This window comes from Protomyctophum parallelum (assembly GCF_964188405.1).
Source record: "Protomyctophum parallelum genome assembly, chromosome: 22".
Classification (NCBI taxonomy): domain Eukaryota; kingdom Metazoa; phylum Chordata; class Actinopteri; order Myctophiformes; family Myctophidae; genus Protomyctophum; species Protomyctophum parallelum.
The window spans coordinates 20,450,659-20,477,711 of record NC_139714.1 but is presented as its reverse complement, the minus strand read 5'-3'; the positions used below and the strand labels follow the sequence as shown (position 1 = coordinate 20,477,711).

Genomic DNA, 27,053 nt, shown 5'->3' with positions numbered 1-27,053 from the left:
GTGGCTTTGGCCGCTTTTAGCTCAAATGTTTTTGTGCAAAAAACATGGTTCCCCCAACTTTCAGCAGCTGTCACAAATTCTTCAAAGGAAAAAGAATTTCAGTCTTTGTGAGATGCGTTACCTTTACAAACACATTGGTAGTTTTGGTTGACTAAATATCATATGATTTTAGTCGACTTGATCTACAGTTGTTTTTTGTCGACAAAAATGCTTTTTTGCAGACCTTGATGGCGTCAACTCGTAATACCTTTATTAGCTCACAACGCGTCGTGCTGAGACGCATTGTGAGCTTGTAGATCAGCTATTTTGAGCCTGCAACCAAGCACACAATGACTTGTCTGAATGTCTGTCACCCGGACATTTTAGTCTAGTTTTTATTTATTGACAAAATTGTCTGTATATTTAGTCTTAGTTTTAGTCAGTTTCGTCAGTGAAAAAAGGTAGTCGACGAGCATTTTTCGTCATAGTTTTAGTCAATGACATCAACACTGGCTGACCAATGCGGGCGACATCTGCTGGTCGGCGCAGGTAACTACGACAACCGAGGGTGGAGAAGGAATGTCCGCGGCCGTGGTTTTCTTTTGGAGTTGGCTTTGACTGGCGGCGGTGGCATTTTCCCCCCCATGTTGCCATCTACATTCACTGTGACGTTAACCTCAATGTCCATGTGTTCCACATTACTGTGGCTTCTGCTTTCCTCATCCACGTCTGTCCGTCTCTCTGTGCGCTTCGCTAATTGACAAATTGGGTTAGAGTCCTTTTTCTTGTCCAAGTTCCTCTGTTCCTTCATTAGTTTGCGTTTGGATGGTGCCAGGCTGCCACTGCCCACCGTAACAGGGTCAAAGGTCATGCTTACCTCTTTCTCATTGGCCTCGACAGATGTTTCCTCCTGGGACAATTAAAAACCAAAGTCAGTGGTCAACAGCAGGAAAGGTGGTTCATTCAGACATTACTCACACAGCCATTTGCATGCGAATGTACGAATGACACCATTTATCGTTTTCTTAATGGTAAAATATAGTATCGGGTTAGTATTGGGCGACTGACTGTACTTTTTCAAATCTTGTCTTCCGAGTAGGGGAGGGAGGGGGCTCCCCTACTTGACCTTCTTGGCAACAGTGGACGCTCCAGAATTCTCAACTGCTCTCTTTCGCTCTTTGGCTTTTTTCTGGTCACTCACACCTGAGGCTTTCACCTGTATGAGATTAACAACAAAGTCTTTTGGGTTTTTTTTCCTGGGGATGGTAAAATGGTTACTTGGTAAAAATAACAAATGGATCCAATGTAGTTATTATTTAGTCACACATTTTTGTAATACTTTTCATTGGCAATTCTTTTATAAAACCCACACTTGAACACATTCATTTTAATTTAAGTAGAGAAAAAAAGCAAATCTACAAGCTGCTATGAGTCTAGTAGTCTGTCAAAATAGGGCATCATTTTAAAATAAACTAAAATAAATATAAAGGTTTCTGCCCGACAGCAACGAAGAATAGTTTAACACCACTTTTATACGAGAACGGTGTTCATAGAAAACGGCAAAATAAAGTATCGTTTGCTGTGGTCCTAGACGAGAACGGCGTTTTCGGGAGTGAAAACGCGTGAAAACACCTCCCAGAGTGGAAATGATTTGATGCCGGCGTAGGTGATATTTGGAGTTCCTAGAATGAGCAAGCCTCCCTCCTCACCTACAAAGCGCCACTCATCCTACAAACACAAATGTATACTCTAGCGATGGTGAATGTAAACAAAAAGCCTTAGTGATAGGCGGCAGCAGCTTTTTTGTAATGTACGTATAAAATATCATATCATCCCATGGCCTGTCAGCCTATCATCGTCGATGCGGTTAGAAAGTAGGCAGTTAACAAAAAGCTATAGCTCTGTAATGTTTTATAAAATTGAAAAATGTCAATAAATATATTGTTGGAGAAAGAAGGGACACCCGCACACCGACACTTGCTAGGTTCAGAGCATTTATTTGTAAAAAGAGCAACGTTTCGGTCTTGCGACCTTCCTCAGGCTTGGTCGCAAGACCAAAACATTGCTCCTATAACAAATAAATGCTCTGAACCTAGCAAGTGGCGGTGTGCATGCAGGTGTCCCTTCTTTCTCCTACGTTGTATGCCTCGTCACCATCACACCTGCTCTAAATTGCCTACCGGGTGTGCGGAGGTCATCTCTCTATAAATAAATATATTTAAAAAAAGAAAGCAGGCAGAGACGGTGCCGGTCTGGAAGGGGGGAGGTCTATACGCAACCCTACCCTTGAATGACGCGGGAGCTACCCGGTTCTTCTTCTTGTACCGGGTTGTTCTTCTGGCAGTCCATTACCGCCATCTAGCGACTTGGCATGCACATTATAGCGTTTTCATAAAGTGCGTCGATATTTTTTTTTAATGCAACAGGACTTTGCCGTTTTCTCTGGCGACTGTTCTCGTGTAATGGTGGCTTAATTTGGAAAGAGTTGAGAAGTGTCACTATGAGGACAGTACTCACTTCCACCAGTAGAGTTTGCCCTACACCTTTTATGTGGGCACTGTGCAGATATCTAAAAATAAATGCATTAGGCCAGCTGATCTGTCCATACCGGAAATTATATCATGCATTTTTGAGTAATTATTGGCCAATATTGTGAGAGAGACTGACCGTGGCAGATTCAGCCGTCGGTTTCCTTATCGTCATGTACACGGTGTGACTCTGGCTCTTGAGCAGGGGGACTCTGCATCCCTCCTTCAGGTAGACGTAGGTGGTGTATGGGGTGAAGCTGAAATCCTCACTGAGACACCGTCAGAAACACAACCGGTATTAAAAAGCTATGTGTGTAATTCAAGTGCCAGACCAATCTCCCCAGGGATTTATTTTCCTGTGGCCGATTTGTCTGGTTTCCAGGCTACCTACAACTACTGCAGAGTACAGTAAAATAAAATTGATTTTTAGTTTAATGTGCAGTTCCACTGAGCTTAAAAAAAGTTGAAATAGCAGATCGCATCACATTGTGAGCTTGTAGATCAGCTATTTCTGCTTTTTTATAATTTTTTTGTATAAAATTATTAAACATGTCAGTACTTTCTAAGTATATTTAAATGTGTAATGGTGACAGCGCCCGACGTCGCACACAGCCGTGTTGTTCAGTCGTACCTGAGGTAACCCAGCAGTTGTAGTCGCACGATGACGGCCTGGGCCTCCAGCCGGGACATGGACGTGGTCTGGATCATCTTCCTCAGCTTGACGGGGCATCCTCTCCCCGTCCAGGCGTCCAACATTTTCAGAGGGGTCATCTTCTCGTCCATGGACGCCGCGGCCTTCAAGATCTGCACCACTTGCCGCGCATACCGCGTGATGTCCACCGTGACGCAGTCTGCAGCGCAGGGACATTTACACGGTCCGTTCAATAGAATTAAAGGGACATTTTCACTTTCAAAAGAATGTGGGTGATTTTATCGTCTACTCAGGCTTCTCGGGAGCACCCCGGACAGTTCTTAATGAAGTTCCGTAGCTGAAAATACCCATGTAAATGTGGACGAAGCCTTGGTTTTAGTCATCATAGCTTATATTGTTTTTGTGAGTGAAAAACAGGTCATCGACTAACATTGTTTGTCATAGTTTTAGTTGACAAAATAAAACGTGTCAACACTCAACACACACACCTTTTCCATGACGGCAGGCATCACACATATCACTGCAGCCCTCGTTGTTCCACCCCTCTTTGAAGTGAACCGCCATGAGAGACCGCCGACACCTTTAACACAAGTCAAGAGAGACCCAGACCCTCACACACGTTTCTGTCCTCAGTGTGTGTGTGTGTGTGTGTGTGTGTGTGTGTGTTTTCTGGACCCCTTGAGGGAAAGGGTTATTTTCACATGGATTTTTAGAGCAATGGTTATACATTACATACTATGCGTGCGTGTATGCTACCTGTCGAGATTCTGGCAGTAGTCGACCATCTGGAGCAGTTTCTTCTGCCCCACTTTCTCCATCACCACCATGGTGCTGATTCTGAAGATGTCGGCAAAACCAAAGTACACGATGCAGTCAGCTGGACAATCGTCGCTGCCTGGACACACAGGGGGGGGGGGGGGGGGGATTATTGTAAATGAGCGATACTTTGCCGCACTACTCCTCCCACAGAATTGTGTGCTTGGATTTTGCTAAGAGATCCGTTATACAGTTTAATTGATATTAATTAATTAGTTCTCCATATAGACTTACAAGTCGGAAGTATTTTTTCCCTCGGAGACCGTAAGCGCCAAGACTTGGGGGGGGAGGTTCATAATAATTATGAAAATGTATTGAAAGGGAATTACATCAGTCGGCCTCATGGTGGCGCTATAACAGCCCACTTTACTTTTTTCCCTATAACTCTTGAACCGTAAGTCGTAAAATCTAAATTTCTTTTCCATGGATTCCTTGGGTCATGACGCCCCGTATAGGCCACGCCCATTTCCATCAGGAAAGAATTTCCACCAAATTTGAAAGACTTGTTGCTGCTCCTCCTACAGATTTTGTCCAAAGCTCAAAACATTTTGGTACACATGATCTCCGGACCTATCCGATTAAAACACCACAGGCAACATTTTGGAGTGCGTATTGTTTTCCCGTAATCCCGTTAGTGGGAAGGGCCTATTTCACCAAAAATGCCACAAATCATGAACCAAACGTCCAATCCACCCCGAATTTGAATCAGATGTCGCGGATGGTTTAATCAACCAAGAGCTAAAAGCAATTCCATTTTCATCAATTTCGCAAATGCGAAAACAGTTTGTGGCAAAAACATGATTTTTGGGGGATAAATCCCCTCCGAATTACTTACACATGATCACAGGGGTGACTTGACATTGTAATTGGCTAGCAAAATTAGTGGGAGGGGCCTATGTAAGCGATTGCGGCAACCACACTCAAAATTGCGACTTCTAGTTTTGATATTTCACAGAACATTATGCATACATAATTGCCTTTATTTGCCATTACAGATCCACTAGAAGCAACTCGAAAATACTCTCAGCTATAATGTGTGCCTAGTGCCTACCTGCCCGTCCACTTTCCTGGTAATAGTTCTCGATGGACTTGCTGATGGTGTGGTGGATGACAAACCGAACGTCCGGCTTGTTGATGCCCATGCCGAACGCCACCGTGGCGACCACCACCTGAAGGACACACAGACATACGGGAATAATAGGACGTACAGACATGTGTATGCATGCACATACAGTACAGACAGAGATTTCATGCATTTACTGTAAGATACCAATACTGTATGCCTGTGTGGTTGCGAGAGACTAGTGGAGAAGAGATCCAGTAGAACTAAAAGATAAGTCATTTTATGTTTGGTTGCGATCTGAAAATAGCAGATCTACAAGCTCACGTTGTGCTGCTGTTGCGAGCTCATAGATTACCGGTAGATATTTTCAGCATGCAACCAAGTGTAAAATCAGGCATTACGACCCCATCAAAGCCCACCAAAATACATTTTGGTCAACTGTAGGTTTAGTCTACTGTAGGTTTAAACTAAACTAAAACCATAACTTTTCAGATTACTCAATTATGACTAAAACTAAAGTGGAATTTTATTAAAAAGACTGATTAAAAGTTAAAACTAAATAAGAAATGTGCTGTACTTTGATCTTGTTGGAGGTCCATCTGCGGTGAACTTGTGACCTTCTGGGGGCGTCCATGTTGTCGTGATATGGATAAGCCGAGATACCCTCCTTCTGAAGGTCTGACGACACCAGCTCTGCATCCTTCTCGGAGAACACGTATACGATGCCTGCCACAGTGGAAATAAAGTCCCAAAACGTCAACAAAGACAGTAAAAACACAGCTTTTAGGAGCCATTTTTATATGACTGTGTAAAACATGGATGGAAGTGTGCATTGTGTAGACATGGTAAACCTGGTCAATGAGGGAATACATATACCCTGGCATAGCGTTGAAGAGAACTCGCCAACGCTATTGACCAGAGCTGCTTTAAGACATAGCACAGCCACAGTACCTGACTGATCCTGATATCGATTCATGATCAGGGACGCGATGTCGCTAATGGCCACATTGTTATTGGTATCTTTTTGTCGAACCTGAGAAACAAAGATATGTGTTCAGCATCATGTAAATATTCTTAGTCAAAAGGACCCGAGGTGCCTCTTTACACATCTACACCATATCTCTTTGCCGAACAGAGCCGATTATGGTTACATTTGTAAGCTTGCAGAGCTTTTGGGGTCCATGGCCTAATGAATACCATTATCCTTGTAATTAAATAGTTTGAGAAAAACTAGGGATTTGGACTAGGGATGTAAACAACATTCCACTGAGTTTACAATTCATTAAAAAAAGATTTATAGTTGACAATTACAGTTAATGTGTTAGTGAGACCTTTTAATAGCAAAAATAAAAAGACAATTACTGCATTAAAGGTAATCAACAAACTGTACTACAAAAACTGGTCAACATTGGCCAAATTGTCATATAATAATAAAAGTACGCACATTTTTTGAAAATAGCTGATCTACTTGTAGATCGGCTATTTTCACAATATTTATCTGTGGAATCGAGTCAAACTAAATGTCTCAAAACCTACAATTCCACGTGCTTGTCAGGGCAGTTGATCTACTTTGTTTTTTATTTACTTTGTGTGGTCCCCCAGTTCAAATAATGATGATTTTGTGTGGTCCCCCAGTTCAAATAATGATGATTTCGTGTGGTCGTGTGGGGGGTGTCACGACCTCTGTAAAGTTTAAATAGCACAGTTAGTAGACTAATGTGTGTTTGGTGTGCATCTTATGCAGGGGCAGTCAGGTGTGGTGTGTGTGCATTGGACTGCGGCTGCAGCCACAGCGGAGCTCACCTCATAGTAGAGGTTGGTTCGGTTGAAGGAGGCGGTGATGGTGATCGGCTGAGGCAAGCACAGGATCTTCTGACAGTCCTTCAGAACGCTGCTGGTGGCCGTGGCCGTCAGGCCCAGCAACGGGACGTTGGGGAACCGACTCTTCAGGATGCCCAGCAGTTTATAGTCTGGACGAGAACAGAGAATTAACACGTCTACATGGCCTTCAGTTTATAGTCTGGACAAGAACAGCGAATCAACGCTTCTATATATTATGGCCAGCAGGGAATGGGACGGCAATCGTTGGTGTTGTCGTTTATGGCGACAATAACTCTCACAATAATCAAATTGCAGAGATTTGTATCGCTGGCATCGTAATCCCCGGGTTTTTAATTGGCATTGTGCCAATTGGCATAGGTGAAAATAGCAGATCTATAAGCGCACAACGTGTCGCTAGTCATCATAGCTTAGTTTTTATTTAGTTTTCGTCAGTGGAAGGTAGTCGAACATTTTTGTCATCGTTTTATTCGACGAAATCAACACTGAGCTGTGGGGGAATCTAAAATAAAAGAATACTGTACCAGGTCTAAAGTCATGGCCCCACTGGCTGCAGCAGTGCACCTCGTCCACAGCGATGCGACTCAGGCGTTTTTTTTTGTAGGCGCTCTCCAGCAGAGACATGAAGAACTTGCTCTTGACTACCTTCTCTGGAGTCGCATACAGCAGCTTGAAAGAAGGGATTTGGTCGGTCATTCCAGACAGGACGATCTTAGCGTGTTCCTGGAACGATAGCAAAAGCGTTTCATCTACATTCAAATTTTGATTGTATGTGTTTTGTATCTTGGCTGGGAAATCTTAAAGGTTATGGACATAAAACGATGCTGGAGCAGAGTGTGTGTATTGAATCATAATAATTACACCCTAAAAGTAAACAAGGCAGCTTTGATTTTGGATGCCAGAGCTGCAAAACACTGACTGTCACTTACAGTATGGTGCTGCTGCAATTACACATTAATGTCCGTTGGACTGCATCTCCTACCTGATGACTAGATTGCGTAAAATCTGTTTGTTTACTTACGCATTAAATGTGTGTCTTTCATTGTGAATAGCATGAATCCATTCTTCCAAAGCATAGTATAATCGCACACCCCCTCTCTGTTTTTGGTAAGGTGAACACCATACTGTAGGTGCTAGTTTAATGAACTACAAGCACAGCAGTAGAACGGGCAATAGTGTTAAAGCAGGGGTTTTCAACTGATTGTGAATCAAGAGACCACCACCCTGACTAAGATTCAAGAAGGGTGGGGGATATGAGCTAAGATTAGTGCTTTGGTAACACTTGCTATGCATGCGTCCCATGACTATGCAACCCGCTGTTCCTCAACCAATGTTCCACGGACTAGCTACTAGCAATCCATGGTATAATTAGGCCTGCAGGTGGTCCATGGGAAAATGTTTTAAATAAAATGCCTTTGTTAAATTATTACACTATGTTTAAATAATATTTCAAGTGTCCATCAAATGTCATCATCATCAGTTTAAAGTAAAATATGAGAAAACGACTTTGTAAAAGCAACCTTTTATATGACAATGAAAAGTATAATTTCGGGAAAGTCCAGACTAAATAAAGGATAAGGGAATATGGCTGTGAAAAGTTACCTTGCTGCTAAAAGCATTGAGAGAGACAGCCGGCACATTGATGGACGATAGATACATGAGCTGGTCCTCAATCAGCGACACCAAGGGAGTGACAACCAAAGTAAAACCTGACACACACACACACACACACACACAACTGAAGTTACTTATACTTATAATCATAGAGTACTGAGTGTCAGAAGAAAGATACCTTGGTGGAGGTTGAAACGCCGGACTGCCAGACTCTGAGGAATTTATTGCAGGCGTTCTAGGCTTGTCCCTTTCTAGCAATATAAGAAAGTCCTTTCTGCTGTCAGCCACATATGAACCCAGATATTGAAACTTGGAAAAGAGTATAGGAGTATAGGCTATTTATTGATTGGTTGAATACTTTATTAACAGGCAATGTCATTTCCGGTCAATCAGATCACAACATCCGCTAGCTTTCTCCACTGTGTTACACAGTGATCTGTCCGGGATGCTAAGCGATCAGCGTTTATTTTAATATCTAAGTCAAATTAAGCTCTAATCAAGCCCCAAATATCGCATTTTACGCAGCTATGCAAATAAAGACTGCGCGCGTGCACGCGAGGATTTCGGACGGTTTTAGGTAGATTACATCGGCCGTTAGCCAAACTAGCCAAAAGTTGCTACATTTTGCTACATTAAGCCCCCGATTATAGGGAATAAAACAATTAAGTAATTTACGTCAAGGGTAATGAGGGACTTTTTAATTAATTATGTCAATAGCGTCAAGGGCCATAAAAGGGTTAAGCATCTCTGCCATATGTGGCGCCTGCCATTTAAGAATTAATAGACAGATTTAATTAAGGTGACTTGCTAGATTGACATCAAAAAGGGCCTATCAGCTCAAACCCACAATGCAATACTTTGTTTTCAAGAGTGTTGCGTACAATCGTCAGTAGCATTACGAACTTATATAAACAAAAGAAACCTACAGTAGCAATTCCATTTCCCATTCCACAAGTGCGTTTGTCTAATCTGTAACGACAGCGCCGCTATTCCAAAGGAAAGCCCCATCGGGTACATTTTTTAACTATTTTCAGCAATGGGAATGGGATAATATTTCTTTTGGTGGGTAGATCGTGTTGAGCTCGTCATTTTCAATGTAGCTCTCAAGTAAAAAAAAAGGGTGGGCACGCCTGTTGCAGTGGAAAAGAGCCATAAAAGTGCAGTACCCTTTGAGCAGACAGCGGGGAGTTGGTAACAGAGGCTCTTCCCTCGTCCGGGGGGCATGACAAGGAACAGGTCCCTGCCATCCATGGTCAGGTTGATGGCCCGCGGCTGGAGGGGGCGGAACTTGGACAGCTGGAAGGTATTCTTCATATGGTGCTTCAGGTCCTTGGACCAAGCAAAGTCTACACAACAGTGTGAAGCAGATTAACAACAATGTTCAAAATAAAAGCACACTATAGAGCATCGAAGTCCTGACGTAACTCGCTCATCCCTTCGATTCCCCTGGTTCGCGGAAGTAATTTCTCTATGGAGAATAACATGGGGTGATCTTAATATCGTCTACTATAAGCGTTGTGGTCCGAAAATAAACAAGCTGTCTCTGCGTTATTGTCAGGGAGGTGTCTCTGTATCGTTTACAACAGTAAGTCACTCATATATGATACAGTCTGCTTCTAGCGAAAATGTAACTAATTCAGCAGCAGTAACATTAGCGTTTTCTCTCAGTCAGTTGATTCTTCATATCCATAGGAGTGAAGCGGCCGGGATGACATGTTTATTTTTCAAACACAGTTCTTATATGAAGCAATCTAAAAATCCTCATATGGCGATTTCAATGCAACTAAAAAAATACATGAACCTGGGGACTGACGCCCTCTACTGAAAGTGACTTCAGACTTCGGTGCTCTATGGCTAGAACATTCACTTCAGTCAAGTCTAGGGGTGTAAACAGTTAACCGAACTAATTGCATATAGAAATTATATATCTAAGAATTGAATACAATTAACTATTAAAAACATATCCCTATGTCTGTTACTATTGGGTGTGCTAAATAGCATACTAAAAATGTAGGACAAAATAAGCTCTCTGTAGTACATAATTCTTTTTTTATTTTTCATATTAAAACCCAGTTTATTATACCCATGCCTAACACCATGCCAAATTTGAAAAACAAGTCACGAAATTGGTAATTTCGTACAAGTTCCTCCCCGGCTAATATAAATGTGTGTGTCCTTGATTGACATGAAAAAGTTGTAGAAGAACCAGTGCTTTATATTTACAAGGCTTATCATATCGTTTCATCTCTTGCTTGCTCATCGCCGGCCCGGCTCCAGATGACGATACTGAAGAGGCGGGCCCTGAGGGCTGGGCAGCACCAGAGGCCTTCTCCAGCCTGCGCAGGAGCCTCTTCCTGCGGGCATTCAGTTCAGCCTGTTTCTCCAGAAGCTCCGAGATTCCAAAATCCACAACCCGAAAATCAGCCTCCACCGAGTCCAGCTCCGCCATCACGTCTAAAGTGCCAAAACAACATTTATAGAATTCACATCACAGCGTCGCTAAGAATCTTTCGGGTGAATTAAAATACGATGGTCATTGGACACTTTACATAGCCGTTTTTACTGCAAGACACATTTAGGGCTGTATTTTGCTATTCTGAGTGGCCAAAGAGCATTGATCACGCCTCCAGGTCTTTAGTTTACTCAAGTTAGGGAATAAGACCTGGTACTTAAGACACGCAAAATACAGCCCTTAGTGTCTTGTGTGATTTCAGTGTGTTTAAAGCTGACTGACCTTCACTGGTCTCATCCCACTCATCACTGTCTTCAGTGTCAGTGTCAGATTCAAGTTGAACTTCAATTTCCACTTCATCATCGTCAGGGTCCTCTGGTCTTTGAAGTAACTGCTGCTTTTGCTCTTGAATGCGTGGAGGCTCTGGTTCCGAGTCTGGTTCCTCCATGATCTTGACCAGACTGGGACTCCGGTCTGGTTCCTCCATGATCTTGACCAGACTGGGACTCCGGTCTGGTTCCATCTTGCTCTTGACCAGACTGGGACTCCGGTCTGGTTGCTTCTTGCTCTTGACCAGACTGGGACTCCGGTCTGGTTCCATTTTGCTCTTGACCAGACTGGGACTCCGGTCTGGTTCCATCTTGCTCTTGACCAGACTGGGACTCCGGTCTGGTTCCATCTTGATCTTGATCAGACTGGGGCTCCAGTCTGGTTCCATCTTGATCTTGACCTCCTCCTTGACCTCCTCCTTGACCTCCTCCTTGACCTCTTCCTTGACCTCCTCCTTGATTTTGACCAGACTAGGGCTTCCGTCTGGGTCCTCCTTGATCTTGACGAGACTGGGGCTCCTCTCCTGTTCCTCTTCTTTACACACGTGCAGAGTGTCTAGGAGCAGATAAATACCATGATAGTGAACACTGGATTCCTAAAATGTATATAAATGATTTCCATTATTTATTTTGTGTCTCGAGCTAAAGGTTTTGATAGTAACCACTGATCAAAGGACTAAGGAGTCTTAGTGAAACAGGTGCTTGCTTCATAACGGAAGGAAATACGTTATACTCATCAACAGACATCAGGGAGGCCTATGGGACCCAGAACAGACTGTCTGACATCTCCACAGGTACTGTACTATCCCCTGTGGCTCACAGGTCCACGGCTAATGATCACTTTCTTCGCACATCCACACTCTCATGCAGATACCCCTGAGTGCAGGGCCATGCAGAGAGCACTGAGGGACAGGTGCACAAACATATATAGCTCGCCAATTTTGGAAGTGGTCTTTTTGTGGGGGTGCCTTGTGCAGCGTCATGCCATTTCACACCAGAAATGTAGTACCCTATTGGCCTGAATATAAGACTATGTTTTTTCCAAAGGAAATATCCTAAGAAAACGGGGTCGCACTCGTATTATAATCAGGGACTAGACTATTTGACATTCAATGTTCTTTTTTTCCACAAATGAGTCTTGAGAAATGGGGGTCGTCTTATAAATCAGAGTCTTATCAATATGCTAATAATGGTGCAAGATGTTCCATGTCATTGGACAGTAATATGAGCAATGCTTTCTCATTATCATGTAAAAATATATATTATTATTTCCTTTTGCTTGATTTTTGTTTGTTTGTTTTAATGATTTTATTTCTTTTGGGGGGGGGGGGGGGGGGGGGGGACTTTGAAGCCCCCCTGCACGTGCCTGAGAGAGTGATTCGAGATAAACTTACCATTTTTCTTGCTGTAATTATGGTCACCATCCATATTTTAGACAGCTTCACCAAGCAAGAGGATGAAGATTCAATGAAGAAGAAGAGGATGGTTCTTCTTGGCTCACATTGGTGCTTCGGCTGTTGGTAACTGAAGCACCATATAACTGACATTAGCCCAAACATTTAGACTCTCGTAGAGGGTTTTTTCGATTCTGACGGAGAGATTCGTCAGAATCGAAAAAAACCTCTACGAGTCTAAATGTTTGGGCTAAACTGACATCATGCTTCGTTCATTTTTAAGGAACAAGAGATAGATAGCACGTTGTGGAAAACTTACAACAAAGTCAATACTTTAACCATGCTCTTTATGGGCGGCTGTAATTGTATGGAAGCAGCCTTTGCAGCATTTCAAATAAGAAAATATCACAATAAATACCATCACCTTTCTCTCAGCTTGAATTCACTCTCCTTTTCTTTGCCCTTGTTTGTCCAGAATCCAGACCTAAACCAAAAGCAAATTTTGTTCTTGCTTTAGTGTAAATCGCTCTGGATTAAGAGCGTCTGCTAAATGCTTATAAATTGTAACTGTAAAATGTAAACAAGCTTGCTACAGCAGCGTGCACTAGCCCGGGCAGAGGAACATTCAAGAAACAGCGAGCGACCAGATATAGCTTGTAGTTTCCTTCTTTATTTATTTTTATTCTTTGAAAACGGGGACGACAAGTCAAATAATCAACGAATTGTACTGTTTTTGCCAAGTACACACTACAGTATAAATAACAAAATAAATCAATCCGCTTGGAAAGTTGCATGCACCGTAGAGTTTTTAACCGTAGTTGTATTGAACGCAACCCAAACGATCATACCCGGCCGGAAGCAGTGGTGAAAAGGAACTACATTTACTCAAGTACTTGTACTCGACTACATCTCTGAGACACAACAACTGAGTATTTTAGTATAGGTATTTATTTTTCACACTGAAGTATTCTTTTGATACTTTCACTTGTGCTTTTTTCCCCCCACCACGGCCCGGAAGATGTCATGTGGAGAAGGCGTGTTTCCGGAAGACGTGGCTTGTTGGTTGCTGGCAGTGTTGCCATGTTAGCTTATTATAAGCGACTTGATTGATTGATTAATATTAATTTATTAACAGATTGTAGAATTTCAGTACAACTCAAAACAAAACTGTTAACTGTGGACGACACCATAAAGCATTACACTTGTTTACAATAGGGCCCACCATGTCCAATTCATCATAACAATAAGAGACGTACAAATATACTCTATATAGCAAAAAAACAGGAAATCATCATAGGGGAGGTAAAAAAAAAGATTTTACGGGGGCCATGCAGTTTCGAATTAAGGAAGTATTTAGACAGGTACATGGGTATCTTGGTGGTGTATCGAATATTGTGGAGCAGACCCATTGCGAGATGCTGTCATCGACCCCTAAGCCATTCCAGCCTGTCAAAGTGGGCAGGGGTGAGGTGGGTTCGGGGGGTGAGGCCAAGTAGGATCCTGACCAATTTGTTTTGGGAAGTTGGAGTGGCTTCTTTTGGGCTTGTTTTCATAGACTTGTTCGCTTATTTCTGTAAAACCTGGCAACACTGGTTGCTGGCTGGCTGGTGCAGCAGAGGCAGCTGTCATCATTACAGAGTCAACCAGGGGGGACTGTTTTAAGAATCTCTTTCATTTAATTATTCGTACTTTGTTGTCCTGAGCTGTTGAAGCGCCTGCCAAGATGATTTCTCTAACGGACTCCCAAAGTAAGACGTTTTGATTTGAGTGTGTGTTCTCAGCAAATTAAAATTATTTTAAGGGACCAGCTGTTGCCCAGTAGCCAGTACTTCTCCTTTCTAACCGGGCTCTCTCAGCTGATGTGCATCACTGAGCTATGCTAAGCTAACAATGCTAAATACATTTGCCCTGGTCTGATTTTTGTCCATGTCACGATGTCATCCACTGTGATTGACATCATGCCAGCACCTACTGACACTCAGCTGCCACTTCATTAGCTGGGTGGGTGGGTGCTTGTGGAGTGATAGAAAGTATCATAAGACATTTCATTGCCTCAGACTATTCTTTTCAAAATAATTGAGGGATTTAATAACCTAAGATTCTCGTAGATGTATTTTATAAAAATAAATCTACAAGATCTAAATCTTAGGCTAATAATGTCCAAGAAGTGCAACAAAGCTTCGCCTTTTCCTCCCACTATACCTGCTGAAGCTAAAATGTTTTTTTTTTTCAACCTAGGTTGTGCAGTTTAAGTGAGAGTAAAGTGTAACAATGTTCATCTGAGAAAGTATCAGTATTATTTAGCAGATGCACAATAACACGTGTCTTGTCTGTGTCCCACAGAGATTGGGATGGGACTAACGGGCTTCGGTGTGTTTTTCCTCTTCTTTGGAATGATCCTGTTCTTCGACAAAGCCCTTCTGGCTATTGGAAATGTGAGTGTCACTGCTGCGATTTGACCACACTGCCATTATCTCTGACACTGAGAAACTCACAGCTGCCTTTCTGTTTCCGCTCTCGTTGTAGTACTAGCGTGACATAGTGTACAGTTAAACTTGAGAGCTTTCCATGTTACTGAGCTGCACTCACTTCTTTCTCATATCTCAGCGCTTCTCAAAGTGAGGCATATATAGGAACCCTCAGGGGGTGCCTTGAGGGGTTTCCTAATGGACCTTTACAGTTCCTGTAAAAGTGCACAATTGGAAATATCTGTGCCCTCTGAGTCATGGGGAGTCTCTGCCCACTGATCTAAAACTAGAGACTGGTGGAAATGTTTATCAGTGGACTTAATCAGAACAGCTGTTCTCACATAATTAGACTATAACTGGTTTTGTTACCTTTTGTTTTATACAATGTGTATTGTCTGATTTTGATTCCCTGCACAGTATTTGATTGGTCTTTAGATTATAGTTATTCTATTTAGAAAAGCCTCCTGGGGACAGGTGTTGAACTTGTTCTAGGAAACTCAAGCATTACATCTGCATCCGGCCCGTCCAATCCAATGTGATTTGTGATGTCCATGTCAAATAAATATGAACACATTGAAATTAAAAACTTTGAGAACCACTGTTTTGTCTCTCTATGGCTCTCATTCTTACGTATGAGACAGTGATGCTTGCAATTAGCCTGCATCTTTAGACTCACTAAATTGAGAAAGGACACAATCATGTCATCCTCCAGGGGTCCTGGGATGCTATACTATAATCAGTACTGTACTCTAATCGTTGAAGTAGAACTCACACAAAATGACCATGTGCCCATCTAAAAGACCACCCCTGGGTCCCGGGACCCATTACAGAGAGAACCTATTTACATCACTGAGAGGAAGTTACGCTGAGACAAAGCATTCTCCGATATTGAGTTATCTTTTATCTTTCCCTCCGCCCAGATCCTGTTTGTGGCTGGGCTGGCCTTCGTCATTGGCCTGGAGAGGACCTTCCGCTTCTTCTTCCAGAAGCACAAGATGAAGGCCACCGGTTTCTTCCTGGGAGGGGTGTTGGTGGTGCTGATAGGCTGGCCCATCATTGGTGTTGTGCTGGAGGTCTACGGCTTCTTCCTCTTGTTCAGGTGAGGGAAGACGCAAATCACTTGGTTCATACTAGTGCAGGGGTAGGGGCTAGGGTTCATAGGGGCTAGGGTTGATACTAGTGCAGGGGTAGGGGTGGGTGATATGGAAAAAATATGATATCGCAATATTCAACCTTTTTTTCAGGCCAAGGACCTGATAGAGAGATGAAGCAGGGATCCCGATTCCCCACCCACTAATCAAATGAAATCATCCTTTATTTATATAGCACATTTAACACAACCGAAATTGACCAAAGTGCTTTACAAGAAAGAATAACATTTAGAGCAAATGACATTTGAAGCAATTTACATCAAGTAGAACCAGAAACGTAGCAAATGTGGCAAACATGATACGTGGACAATAGGAATTATAAAAGCAAATTAAAATCGGATAAGCCAGGGAGAAAAGGTGCGTTTTAAGTCTTGATGGATTGGGCAGCTCTAATATGGGGGGTGGTGGGGGGGGGTTTGTTCCACAACTCTGGGGCCGCCACCGCAAAAGCACGGTCACCTCTTGTTCTGAGCGTTCGGGTTGTTGGCAAAGTCAGCAGTGACTGGTCAGCAGATCTCAGAGCACTGTATAAGTTCATCCATATAATGGGGACCAGCCCCCCTGCCCCCCACACACTCTCGCTACACACACACACAGTATCATTGGAACACGCACACACTTACCTCTCGTCAGAAGCTTTCACATGGCTGCAGCGTCGCGGTACAAAGGCACAAATTAAATCGAAAATGTGGATGGCAGCAAATCCACCAAGGATAGTGATCCCAGAATCCGAGTTATGGCGGTTTGAAAATGCTCCTTTCAACTGCTTTGCACTGTGAAATATATTTGCAATCCCATAGTTGGAACGGTGGGGCGTTTCTATAGGAACCGGAGTACTGGACCAATGTTAAAGGTTTCCGTAGGCATCAACCATTAGACTGAGTATACGTTGGGGTACGTATATATACAGACTTGGGATATGACGCACTTAGCGACGACGTACGTATACTGTATATACAGACTTAGGGGAGTGATATCAGGACTGGTGTGATGTGGTCAAACTTTTTAGAACCGGTGAACCGGTGGCGGACAGCAGAATTTTGGACTAATTGGAGTCGTTGAGACTCGAGTGAGGATTGGTCGATGCCATAGTATAGGACGTTACAGTAGTCCAGCCTTGAGGAGATGGAGTCAATGACCGTTTCAGATTGTTTGAGGGGGAGGTAGGGTTTAATCTTGGCGAGTAGGTGTAGGTGATAAAAGCTTGTTTTGACAACAGCTTATCTGCTTGTAAAATGTTAAATGATCGAAAATAACGCCAAGATTTGTTAATATTACATAATTATTGTATACATTGTGTTGCAGATTAAACGTTTCCATAGACTCATGTTCGGTATTGTCAGACAGTTAAGCACTTAAAGCCTCAATAATTGTACTTGGTCTGCTCTTTTCATTTCCCCTCTACACCAAACCTTAGACGAAAATAACCAATCTACAAACTCACAAGTGAGCTTGTAGAACGGCTATTTTCACTTCACTCCTACTAAAATGACAGTGTCGCAATCCAGATGGCACCGAGATACATCAACAAGAGTTTTTCCCATGATTTGGGCATGTCATAAATATTATAGGGAAAAATTCTCAAAAGATCTATAATGTATACACAATCATACGGAAGTAGCCTGACACTTTGTTTCACTCCATTCTTCTTTATTTATGGACGTGGCTAGCAATTCATGGGTTGGAGCCAGGCTAATACGTAATACGGCTGTGTTGCGTAGTGACATAGCCAATCTCGCAAGCGTGTCATGAGCTTATAGGCTACTTTCAGGGCTAAATGATTCAAAGTGAACTATGTTGCTAAGACCCAATAATCTCTCTCTGTCACCTTCTGTCCCATCCAGGGGTTTCTTCCCGGTGGTCGTGGGATTCATCAGAAGAATACCCATCCTTGGCTCCATTCTAAACCTGCCGTTCATCAGTGGAGTGAGTACTGGCTAGCATCGTACCAGCACTTGGTTCCCTATGTTTACATGCAGCCACTCCAAATGAACTGACCTCACGAAAACCACCTTAACCAGCCTTGATTAACCAAAACTGACGACCACCGTCTTGTTTCCTGAACGGCTGATCTGATGCAATAGTGTGGCTACTGTACAGTGGGCTGTTAAACCCGTTGCATCCTGCGTGTAAACATGCCCGTCAAAAAGGTGCATTCATTAGACACAAAACCTGAAGAGGAACCAACCATGTTGTGTAATTTCAACATCAAAATGGACAATACCAAAGGTTTTCCAGACCATATACAGGTCTTGTATGAGATAGCCAGTGAGTGGATCTAATGGATTTTAACATAATCTGTGGCTTGGAACGTAACCACCGAAAGTGGCTATTTTAGGTAGCCACTTAAACTGTAGCATTTGCATTGTGCCAATTCTACTGCTATGGTGTAGCCAGCCCCGAACCTTTATTTATTTTTTAGGGGGGGAAAAAAAGTCTGGTTAGTTTTGTGGCTAATGGACATGCTCCCAGTGTGGTGTTGTGTGGAAGGCTTTGTTTTGATGCAAAACGTCTCTCTGTCTTTTTAAAGCCTTCGTAAGGCTGTGAGGACAATCAGCAGTCTTGGTCAGTCGCTGCCGATTTTCCCATGCATGTCAGCATGTACAAACTGATAACCTGTCTCTCTTAACACATGAAAACAATGTTTCACTTCTAGATGGCTATGTGAGATAAGTTATGCTTAGAGAGTGCACCAATTCACCCATTGATTTTTTTCATAAAACCTAACACTAGGGCTGGGCAACTTTACTGACTACTAAATATATCAAAACTGACATTTAGGACTTAACCTTGCTCATGTAGGTTAATTGAATACTTGAAGGGGAATACCACTCATTTTCAACATTTTACTATGTCATTAATACACCTTAGAGTTGTGTGGAAATAATAAAAATGTCCCCCTATTCTGTGTTGCCTAGAACTGGAGGTCTGAAAAAAATCTGTAACAGTACATCTTTGTGATGTCACTGAGATGTACTTCATATTGTTAGATTTTTTTCAGACCTCCAGTTCAAGGCAACACAGAATGGGGGGACATTTTTATTATTTCCACACAACAACTCATTAATGACAAATGAAAATGAGTGGTATACTTTTTTCCCCCAACTAAATTGATTAGTCTGATTTACCACTTAACCCTTAATAATACTAAGGCAAACATTTTAAATTATGGTGATATTGATTTGAAGTCATGTCGCCCAGCCCTACCTAACACTAGGCCTCTAAAGCATGTTATGCATGTGTTGTATTCAGAGACAAAGGTTTCTGTATGTGCCAAGCCAACATTTTGTTTAGTAATAATCATCCTAATGCAGTTTGACCTATGGCATACTTGGATCAATACCACATTGTATTTGTATTTCATATGTAAGCAGTGTTTGAAATGGAGGGTATGGCGGCGTATTATAACGTTACTTCCTTCTCTCCTTTTCAGTTTGTGGACAAAGTGGGCGAGAGCAATAACATGGTATAATGGTGACTTTTTGTATCCAGTGGAGGCCTGCGTCGGTGCAGTACAGTAGTTTCAAAAAGCAACACGATCTCCCTTCGGTCGCTGCTGGCTGACGCGACAGTTACGGCTTACATTAAGATTACTTTCCCGTTTGGCAGGCAAAAGACTGCTTTTATACTGTATGCATCTGTAGTTGGTTTTGGCCTACGTAAGCAGTGGAAGGCTCTTCAGGTCCCGTTACCCTTCAGGAGACTGTTACTAAAGGATTTCGTTACCAAGAAGTTCACAGTGGGATATTTCAGACGTTGTTGATCTCTCCGCCGTTGAACGCAACTTTATAATATAGAAGTAAATGGAGGACTCTCTGAAAAGATTCCCTGGACTCTATCCACGTGGCTCTTACTGTTGGAATTGGAATGTACACAAAAACACTCCTGACGGCTTGTAAGAAAGATGTATAAGAAAGAATTGTCAGCTATCCAAAGTCCTTCTGGTATACTTTTTAATTCACGAAAAGGCACGGGCAAACGGATGTGTTTCTGTGTCGAATTCACTTTGGAGTGCTGACAATTCTTTGTCTCGTACATTGAGTCTTGTTGAGCTGTGCACCCGGTTTAACTATTGTTTTAAGGATTGAGTTGTGCTCGTTTTACTTTACTTTACTTTGCTTGTAAGAAAGAGACATGGAGAGAGAGTTTGTTGTTACATAAAAGCCGGATTTATACTTAAGTCTTACCGTGCACTCACACCAATTTTCTTTTTAATCGCTGTGTGAAGTCTCAGTCATTAATTGCTAAAAAGCAATCGTGCCAAAAGCGTCAATTCCTCGTTGCTGCGTCTAGCTTTATACTGTATGTGAGGATGTGGAGTTCTGCAGAGTTTGTAGAGAAGCGAAATTGGCTATATACTTATTTAATTAGTACAACCAAAAATTGTTTCTGACAACATTTTAGGCGAGAAATAGACCATCTAGTTGTTCAATATTGATTTAATTCACATTAAGCATGCAGTGTGGGAGTAGGTAATTCCCCGCTGTCAGTGTATACTGCATTGCATGTAAAAACATAGTGTATATAACTATATATATATATAGGCTATATGTATGTTTTTATGAATTCACCTATTGTAAGAATAAACCACATTAACAATAATCTACATTTAGCAAAATTCAGGAGCTGTTCTCCTATACTATACTACAGTACATCCATCACTAGTGGACACTCGAATCTAGGCGCTGCTCATTCACATGTGATGAGATGATCTGAGGCCACAAAGTTGCAGCAACCTTGACAACGGGCTTCTTTGTCGCTCCAAGTCACTCGGTGTAGTCAGACTCTGTTCCCATTTGAAATTAATTGATGACTGCCGGTCACGTTTTGTCAAATGTTTTTGTGTGAGTGCAGGGTATAGTTGTATGACGGTGTCCTTGGTGCGGGATGCCGTTATACGACGCAGTAGGCCTATAAATGAGACATTACAGTGCCTGTGCTTTAAACTTTATATGGACTACAATTTCATGTCCGATATTTGTGTCAATTACGGTGTCTTCTCTCTGTCTCTTGTGTGGCTATTTGACTACCAGTTGTGGCAGTTGTTTTCCTACTGTTATCTTTCTGTGTATGACTGGCTAATGGGGTTACATAACATTACTACTTTTTTTTAAGGATCAAAAGAGTTTGACTTTTACTGTGGTATGGGCAATACTACCCTCCAATTTAAGAATTGTGTTATTCAAGGGCAAGGGCAGTCTAGTTGTATGTGTGAAAATAAGCTATTCTTTCAAATCCAGAAATAAGTACTTTGGAGTTGCGGACTATTGTTTTACCAGGTTTGAAGAACCAGGACATGTATGAATCCACAACATCCTTTTATGTAGTATCATTCACCATGTGCAGTTTAATATTCAATGGAGCAACCATAAATTTATCATGATGAATCCTAGCTTTGAAAGAATTATACAGCTCATCAACATAGGTTGAACTGTCCCAACTCCAGCAATGAGTGGCGATGCCCGTCAAAGAAAACAAGGTACTGAATTATTACATTTAAAATGACAATGCTTTGACAATATTTTGCTGTATGCCACTTTTTGTAAATATATAAAGAAAATTGGCCGTGTGTCTTGTCATTTGTTCAGTCCATTAAACTACTACATCAAAAGCAAACCGTATTCTACACTTTGACACTTTTATAGATTATCACTGCAGGTTTCAGTCAAAAATGCTACATGTCAGTTTTGAAAACGTCATAACATTCAAAGCTAACTGAATAGAAGGCATTTTGTAGACCAACTTGTAAATTTACATTACATACATTCCAGAAGAGGATAAATGAATGCCAGAAATAATTGCCAAATGATTGCAATGGAAAATTGTGCAATATTAAAGTACCAAATGATTCAATTCTTTTGGGATGTCATGATTCCTAAATTGGTGAAATGAGGGGACCCAAACCCAATTCCTGTCCTATTTCCTGAGGGGAGATGCAGGTTATCAATTAATCGAGAGGATTGGCTATTCATTCATGGGATCCAGACCTCATTTGTCCGTTAACTGCTTCAGTGAGCAAGGCGTAAACATATCAATATCCCAAGAAAAAGAAGAAAAGAAAATCTCCCCCACTGACAAGTAACCTAAAGCAGTATAAGACTGAATCAAGTCCACGATCCCTCAGTTTATACATTTTGATTAAAATAAATGTACATGATCTGTTGCTGCACTATTGCAGTAGGTCTGCCTATGACAGCAATTTCCATTCATTGATGTACAGTACAGTCGGCAATGAATGAAAAAGGAATTGATTAGTGCCTGGGTCCATTCACAACCCCAACCGCCCCTACTTTATCAAATTGGCGTGACCTATCGCTGTTGACGTCTGTTCACAGCTACGTAGTGCCTTGGGCCACAGAGGTTCCCCCCTCCACCCCACCCCAACAATATAAATAGGGGGTAAGCGATAACGAACACCGTTAGATTGTCTCTCGTCTACCATTTCAGACCAAACTACTCTTGTCCCTTTAGGAGCTGCCATCACAATGAAAGTAAGTATATTTACTTTATAGTCGAATTACTACACTTGCAAAAATGTTTGCACACCCCATGAAGCCTTGAATTCATGGATACTTTGGGGGTTTTGTCACATTCCTAATGTGATGCCCGGCGGAGTTTATCTGAGCAGCCACCCAGTCTGTGAATTATTTATTGGTTTAGGAATGTTTCAAAAACTAAAAAAATCTCTAATTCAAGGCTTTGTGGCGTGTGTAATTGATAGAAAATAAAGTCTTTTTTTGGGGGGGGGGGTGAACTCCTTTAATAGGCTACTTCAATAGACCACCAAGTGATAAACCATGCTTATAAATCAGACTACAGTTCACTGGGCAATATTAAATGTGCTGTGCTCTAGTGCTAAACTATTTTGCAAATGAATAATGCTGGGGAGAATATTGTGTAATTGGCTTAAATTGTGCAACAAATTATGAACGATGGCACATTGACTATTAGACCAAATATAACTCGCAATATGTTCTCTTTCTGAATCCAATAGGGGTTGAGGACCATTACTTTAGCCTACACACTAACACTTTTACTACTGGCAACCTTTGTCTCACATTCGCTGAGCGCACCAAAGGTAAATATTATTTCTCAGTTTAAAAGTTCAGGATTTGCGGTTCATTTACAGGACATTTATTTTCAAAAATGTCATTGCAAATATTCAATATATAAGCTTGATTCTTTTTATTTCTGCTTCCAAATGAAAGGGCAGTTTCCAGCGGAGAAACTGGACTCCCCAGGCTATGCTGTACTTAAAGGGAACTCGTAAGTACCCTGCATCTGTTTAATTTACTGTGATCTTTTGTAGCACATGTCACTTGCTTGGTGGACAAAGTAGCCAAAAACTACTCGAGTAAATTATGACAAATAGTACAAATAGTGATCCAAATAATTACTTGCCGATTTACTGCAAATCATACAATCTAATTTATTATAAATTATAAAATGTATTAAGGACATGCTACAAGCTTCTGCCTATGCATTTTCAGTTTAAAAGAAAAAAAAGATAAAGTAATGTCTCACTGAAAAAAGCGTATCGAAAAAATGATTAATTCATAAGTGCTTGTCAAGTACAAATAAACAACATTTGGCTGCCATCTCTGAGTGAATTAAACGATTGTATTAAAAGTAAAAGTAAATCATATTTGTAAAAAGGATTTGTTTATCGATATCGCCCCCTGAATTAAACGCTTGTATAACAAATGTATACTCTATAGTCTATGGCAATACTGTATGTTATGTCATTTCAGAGGGACGAAGGTTTATCTCAGAGGACCGCAAAGAAGGAGATGTGTATGACACCTTACACTTAGGTAACAATGAGAATGTAATTTAGATAGCATAATATTTTAACAGGTGCTACCCATGTTACCACCCATGTTATGCTATAGTTTCAATGTATAGATTATTATTATTTTGATGGCATATTCTTGTTTAGACTGATGCTCTTCTTCTTGGTCTACCTGGGATGCTAGTTTTCGGAGGCACTCTACATCTTATGCATGCGATTACCTTGCTTATTGTAAGTCGCTCTGGATAAGACTGTCTGCTTAATTGTAGGTACAATATATACCAATTTTCTTACAAACTATATAATTATACAATTGTGAACTCCTACCTGGAAGTCATCCTAATGAAATTGCGATACCATAAAACCCATTGTCCTGAAAATGTATCGTTTCCATATGTCTCTCTCTGTTGAAGAGAAAGGTTTTGATGTCACTACTCGTTAAAATAACTGCTTTCTGCCATACTGTAGGCATGTTCATGAACGAACTACGGTCCATATTGTGTGGGTCTGTTGTAATTTGCATGTCTTTGCAGAGACTCGTAGTCAGAACACGGAGAGGCTGAGTGTCAATCAGGCCGCAACTGTGCTGCTCAATTTTCTGCAGCAGGTCAAGGAGGAAGGTAAGATGTCACAAATTGTTGCACGTTGAAATCTTGTATTTCCATTTTTTTTTTTTTTGGTTGTATTAATGCAGTACTTCGTTGTACAATAGTGTAGCTATTTTTGCTTTTTGGGAAGGGAAATGTTGAATGAAAGTGTGTTTGTGGGTTTTGTAGATATTGATCCAATGAAAAGCATGTGACTAAATAATAACTGCATTGGAAAACAGGTCCCCCATTTCCTGAAAGGTCATATATTTGGACATATTGGTTCCACCCAACAGCGAAGAAAGTTATACGCACTCGATACAGAACAGCATCAGTATTGTCTATTCTGTGAATGGATACATTCTTCTATTACTCAAAGTGCCTCTCTCAGCTTTGAGACGCAGATGGCATGCTGATTTTGTTTGAATACTCCTCTTCAAATACTGTTATTAGTAATTAATAAGTATAGAATAATTAGCTTGTGGCTGAAATAGTTGTATCTTATTTTCAAATGCAATTCAATGTCATTAAGATACAGTAGGTTGAAAATCAGTGATGTGGGGTTGCAACATTGCAATAGAGGAGTAAAACTTTTTCCTCTCTGTGTCTCCCCCCCCCCCCCCCCCCCCCCCACTCTCTCTTCTCCCTATAGCTGATGAGAGTCCTGACCAGGTGTTCTTCCAGGACCTGCCAATATGGAAAAGGGAGTACTTCTGAGAGACTCCATCCATCGTTGTTGTAAAAATCCTCTTCGCTTATGGATGTCAGAGACTCAGCTCCACATTGAAGGGAGAGAAGAAATGTGTTTTGTAAATATCACTTGGCTTGAAATGTATTGCATTGTTTTAATAAAATGGGTTTGAATTCAGGACAGCACCATGTGCCTGAGATTGCTTGATCACAGAAGAGGACTCATCGGCCGACAGCATATTTGTACATTTACATTGTTTAAAGTAGTGGGATTCAAATTGGGGTCAAGTGACCCCCAGTGGTCTTTGAGGGGGTTCCAGGGGGTCCCCAGAAAACATTGAAATCATTTTAACTACTTTAAACATATACACAAATCAGCTATTTAAAATAGCCAATCTGCAAGCTCACAACATGTTGCAATGCCACGTGTTGTGAGCATGTAGATGATATTGTCCCCAAATATTGAATAAATTACTGATTTGACTGACTGTACTCATATTTAATTTTATGGTCATAAAGTGTTATGTTTATAATGACATAAAGCTCTAATGCTATAAATGCTATAAATGCTATAAAGTAAATCAGATCTACAAGCTCATAGTGCGCCACAGAGTGGCGCGCTACGAGCTTGTAGGTCTGCTATTTTCGAAAAATCGTGAAAATGTGGCACAAAACTTTGAACATATTCTTTCAGAAGACTTTTTTAAATGTATTTCGACTTCAGGCCTTATGGGCGTCCTTGAAATTAAAAGCTTTGAGAACCACTTGTCTATGGCATAGGTTTGTATGTAGGTATCTAGAATCCTAGTACTAGACTGTTGGAACGGACAAACAACATGATCGCCAGGAATCAGCACTAGAAATGTTCAAAAAGGGAATTTAAAGGAGTATAGTTCAATGGGGTGTGTAATTTATATAAAATAAGTCATTGTTTTGGGGTGAAACCTCTATTTAATTAGGACAATTATTATTATTGAGTGAAAAGGCTTATTTTTGTGGCCTGGCTGGGAAGCTGGAAGCGGCTGTGTAAATATGGTGTTGTGGTTCAGGAAATGTGTAATTCACGCGGATCCTCACATTGATCCTGCCATCCCAGATGTTTTCATCACAGTATGGCTCTGTGTGCATACATTGTAGTCCCCTTTTCCAGAAGGCGGCATGAACATTTCCTGTTCCGGTTTTCAGTTTCCCCAAGGCTTCGTTTGATTGGCTCAGATCGGCAGATTTGAACTGGAAAACAAGTCTAGTTCCAAATCTGCCTAGAAATCAAGCCATCCAGGATCCTGGTTAATCATGGCCATAAAACTTGAGATTCTGTGAAAAACTATATTTAATTATACAATACACTATATTTAATAAATACACTTTGTTTTGCGGTTATTATTTATTTTATTTTTTATTTTTTGCAATTATTTTTGTTTCACAGAATCAAATGTTTCATGGTCACGATTCACCAGGATCGTGGATGGCTTGATTCTATAGGCTTAAAATAATTGATACAAATATTTTTGGAAATCTCTATGGGAACAATGAGTGGGGTCTGGATCGATGGAACCAGAAAATGGTTCTATATAGGAAACTGAACCAGGGACCTCCTGGAAAAGGGAACTACAATGAATGCACAGAGCCTGAGTACACAGTAAAACCCTCAGTGTTTATTTCACTCTGTGAAGTGTACAAATGGAACCAAATAACCATA

At 41.3% G+C, this 27,053-nt stretch overlaps 3 protein-coding genes and 1 long non-coding RNA gene across 9 annotated transcripts in view; 2 read left to right on the top strand and 2 right to left on the bottom strand.

The window, feature by feature from the left end:
* The window catches only part of recql (RecQ helicase-like), a 39,630-nt gene extending 27,946 nt beyond the window's left edge, over positions 1–11,684 (bottom strand). For 2 of the 5 annotated variants that reach the window (XM_083757591.1, XM_083757595.1), the window contains exons 1-3: positions 11,226–11,684; positions 10,715–10,945; positions 9,658–9,837 (exon numbers count right to left, since the gene is read on the bottom strand). In XM_083757591.1, the coding sequence (XP_083613717.1) occupies positions 9,658–9,837; positions 10,715–10,945; positions 11,226–11,661 (847 nt within the window). In that variant the 5' untranslated portion in view covers positions 11,662–11,684. Of the gene's footprint in view, positions 1–1,063; positions 1,196–2,646; positions 2,777–3,138; positions 3,359–3,647; positions 3,740–3,915; positions 4,055–5,026; positions 5,145–5,615; positions 5,765–5,989; positions 6,072–6,841; positions 7,009–7,401; positions 7,601–8,479; positions 8,587–9,657; positions 9,838–10,714; positions 10,946–11,225 lie in introns of those variants that run through there. The other 3 variants (XM_083757593.1, XM_083757592.1, XM_083757594.1) reach the window with 3 other exon arrangements.
* Positions 11,685–11,720: 36 nt separating this feature from the next.
* On the bottom strand, positions 11,721–13,341 carry LOC310853303. The gene is made up of 3 exons (XR_014568767.1): positions 13,091–13,341; positions 12,667–12,796; positions 11,721–11,828 (listed from the first exon to the last, which is right to left on the bottom strand). It is a non-coding gene; the product is annotated as an uncharacterized lncRNA (long non-coding RNA).
* Positions 13,342–14,270: 929 nt separating this feature from the next.
* On the top strand, positions 14,271–22,076 carry golt1ba (golgi transport 1Ba). 2 transcript variants are annotated; one of them, XM_083757895.1, is made up of 6 exons: positions 14,271–14,414; positions 15,010–15,101; positions 16,055–16,233; positions 18,130–18,211; positions 18,816–18,850; positions 19,719–22,076. In XM_083757895.1, the coding sequence occupies exons 1-5, from the start codon at positions 14,390–14,392 to the stop codon at positions 18,822–18,824; spliced, it is 387 nt and encodes a 128-aa protein (XP_083614021.1). In that variant the 5' UTR covers positions 14,271–14,389; the 3' UTR covers positions 18,825–18,850; positions 19,719–22,076. The 2 variants fall into 2 exon arrangements, with proteins under 2 accessions (XP_083614021.1, XP_083614020.1); XM_083757894.1 differs by lacking the exon at positions 18,816–18,850 and having other exon boundaries at positions 19,719–22,074.
* Positions 21,744–25,381, top strand: spx (spexin hormone; the record flags this gene model as incomplete). Its single annotated transcript, XM_083794594.1, has 6 exons — positions 21,744–21,764; positions 23,280–23,363; positions 23,494–23,551; positions 24,037–24,099; positions 24,611–24,697; positions 25,317–25,381. The coding sequence occupies 6 exons, from the start codon at positions 21,744–21,746 to the stop codon at positions 25,379–25,381; spliced, it is 378 nt and encodes a 125-aa protein (XP_083650720.1).
* Between the last annotated feature and the right edge of the window lie 1,672 nt (positions 25,382–27,053).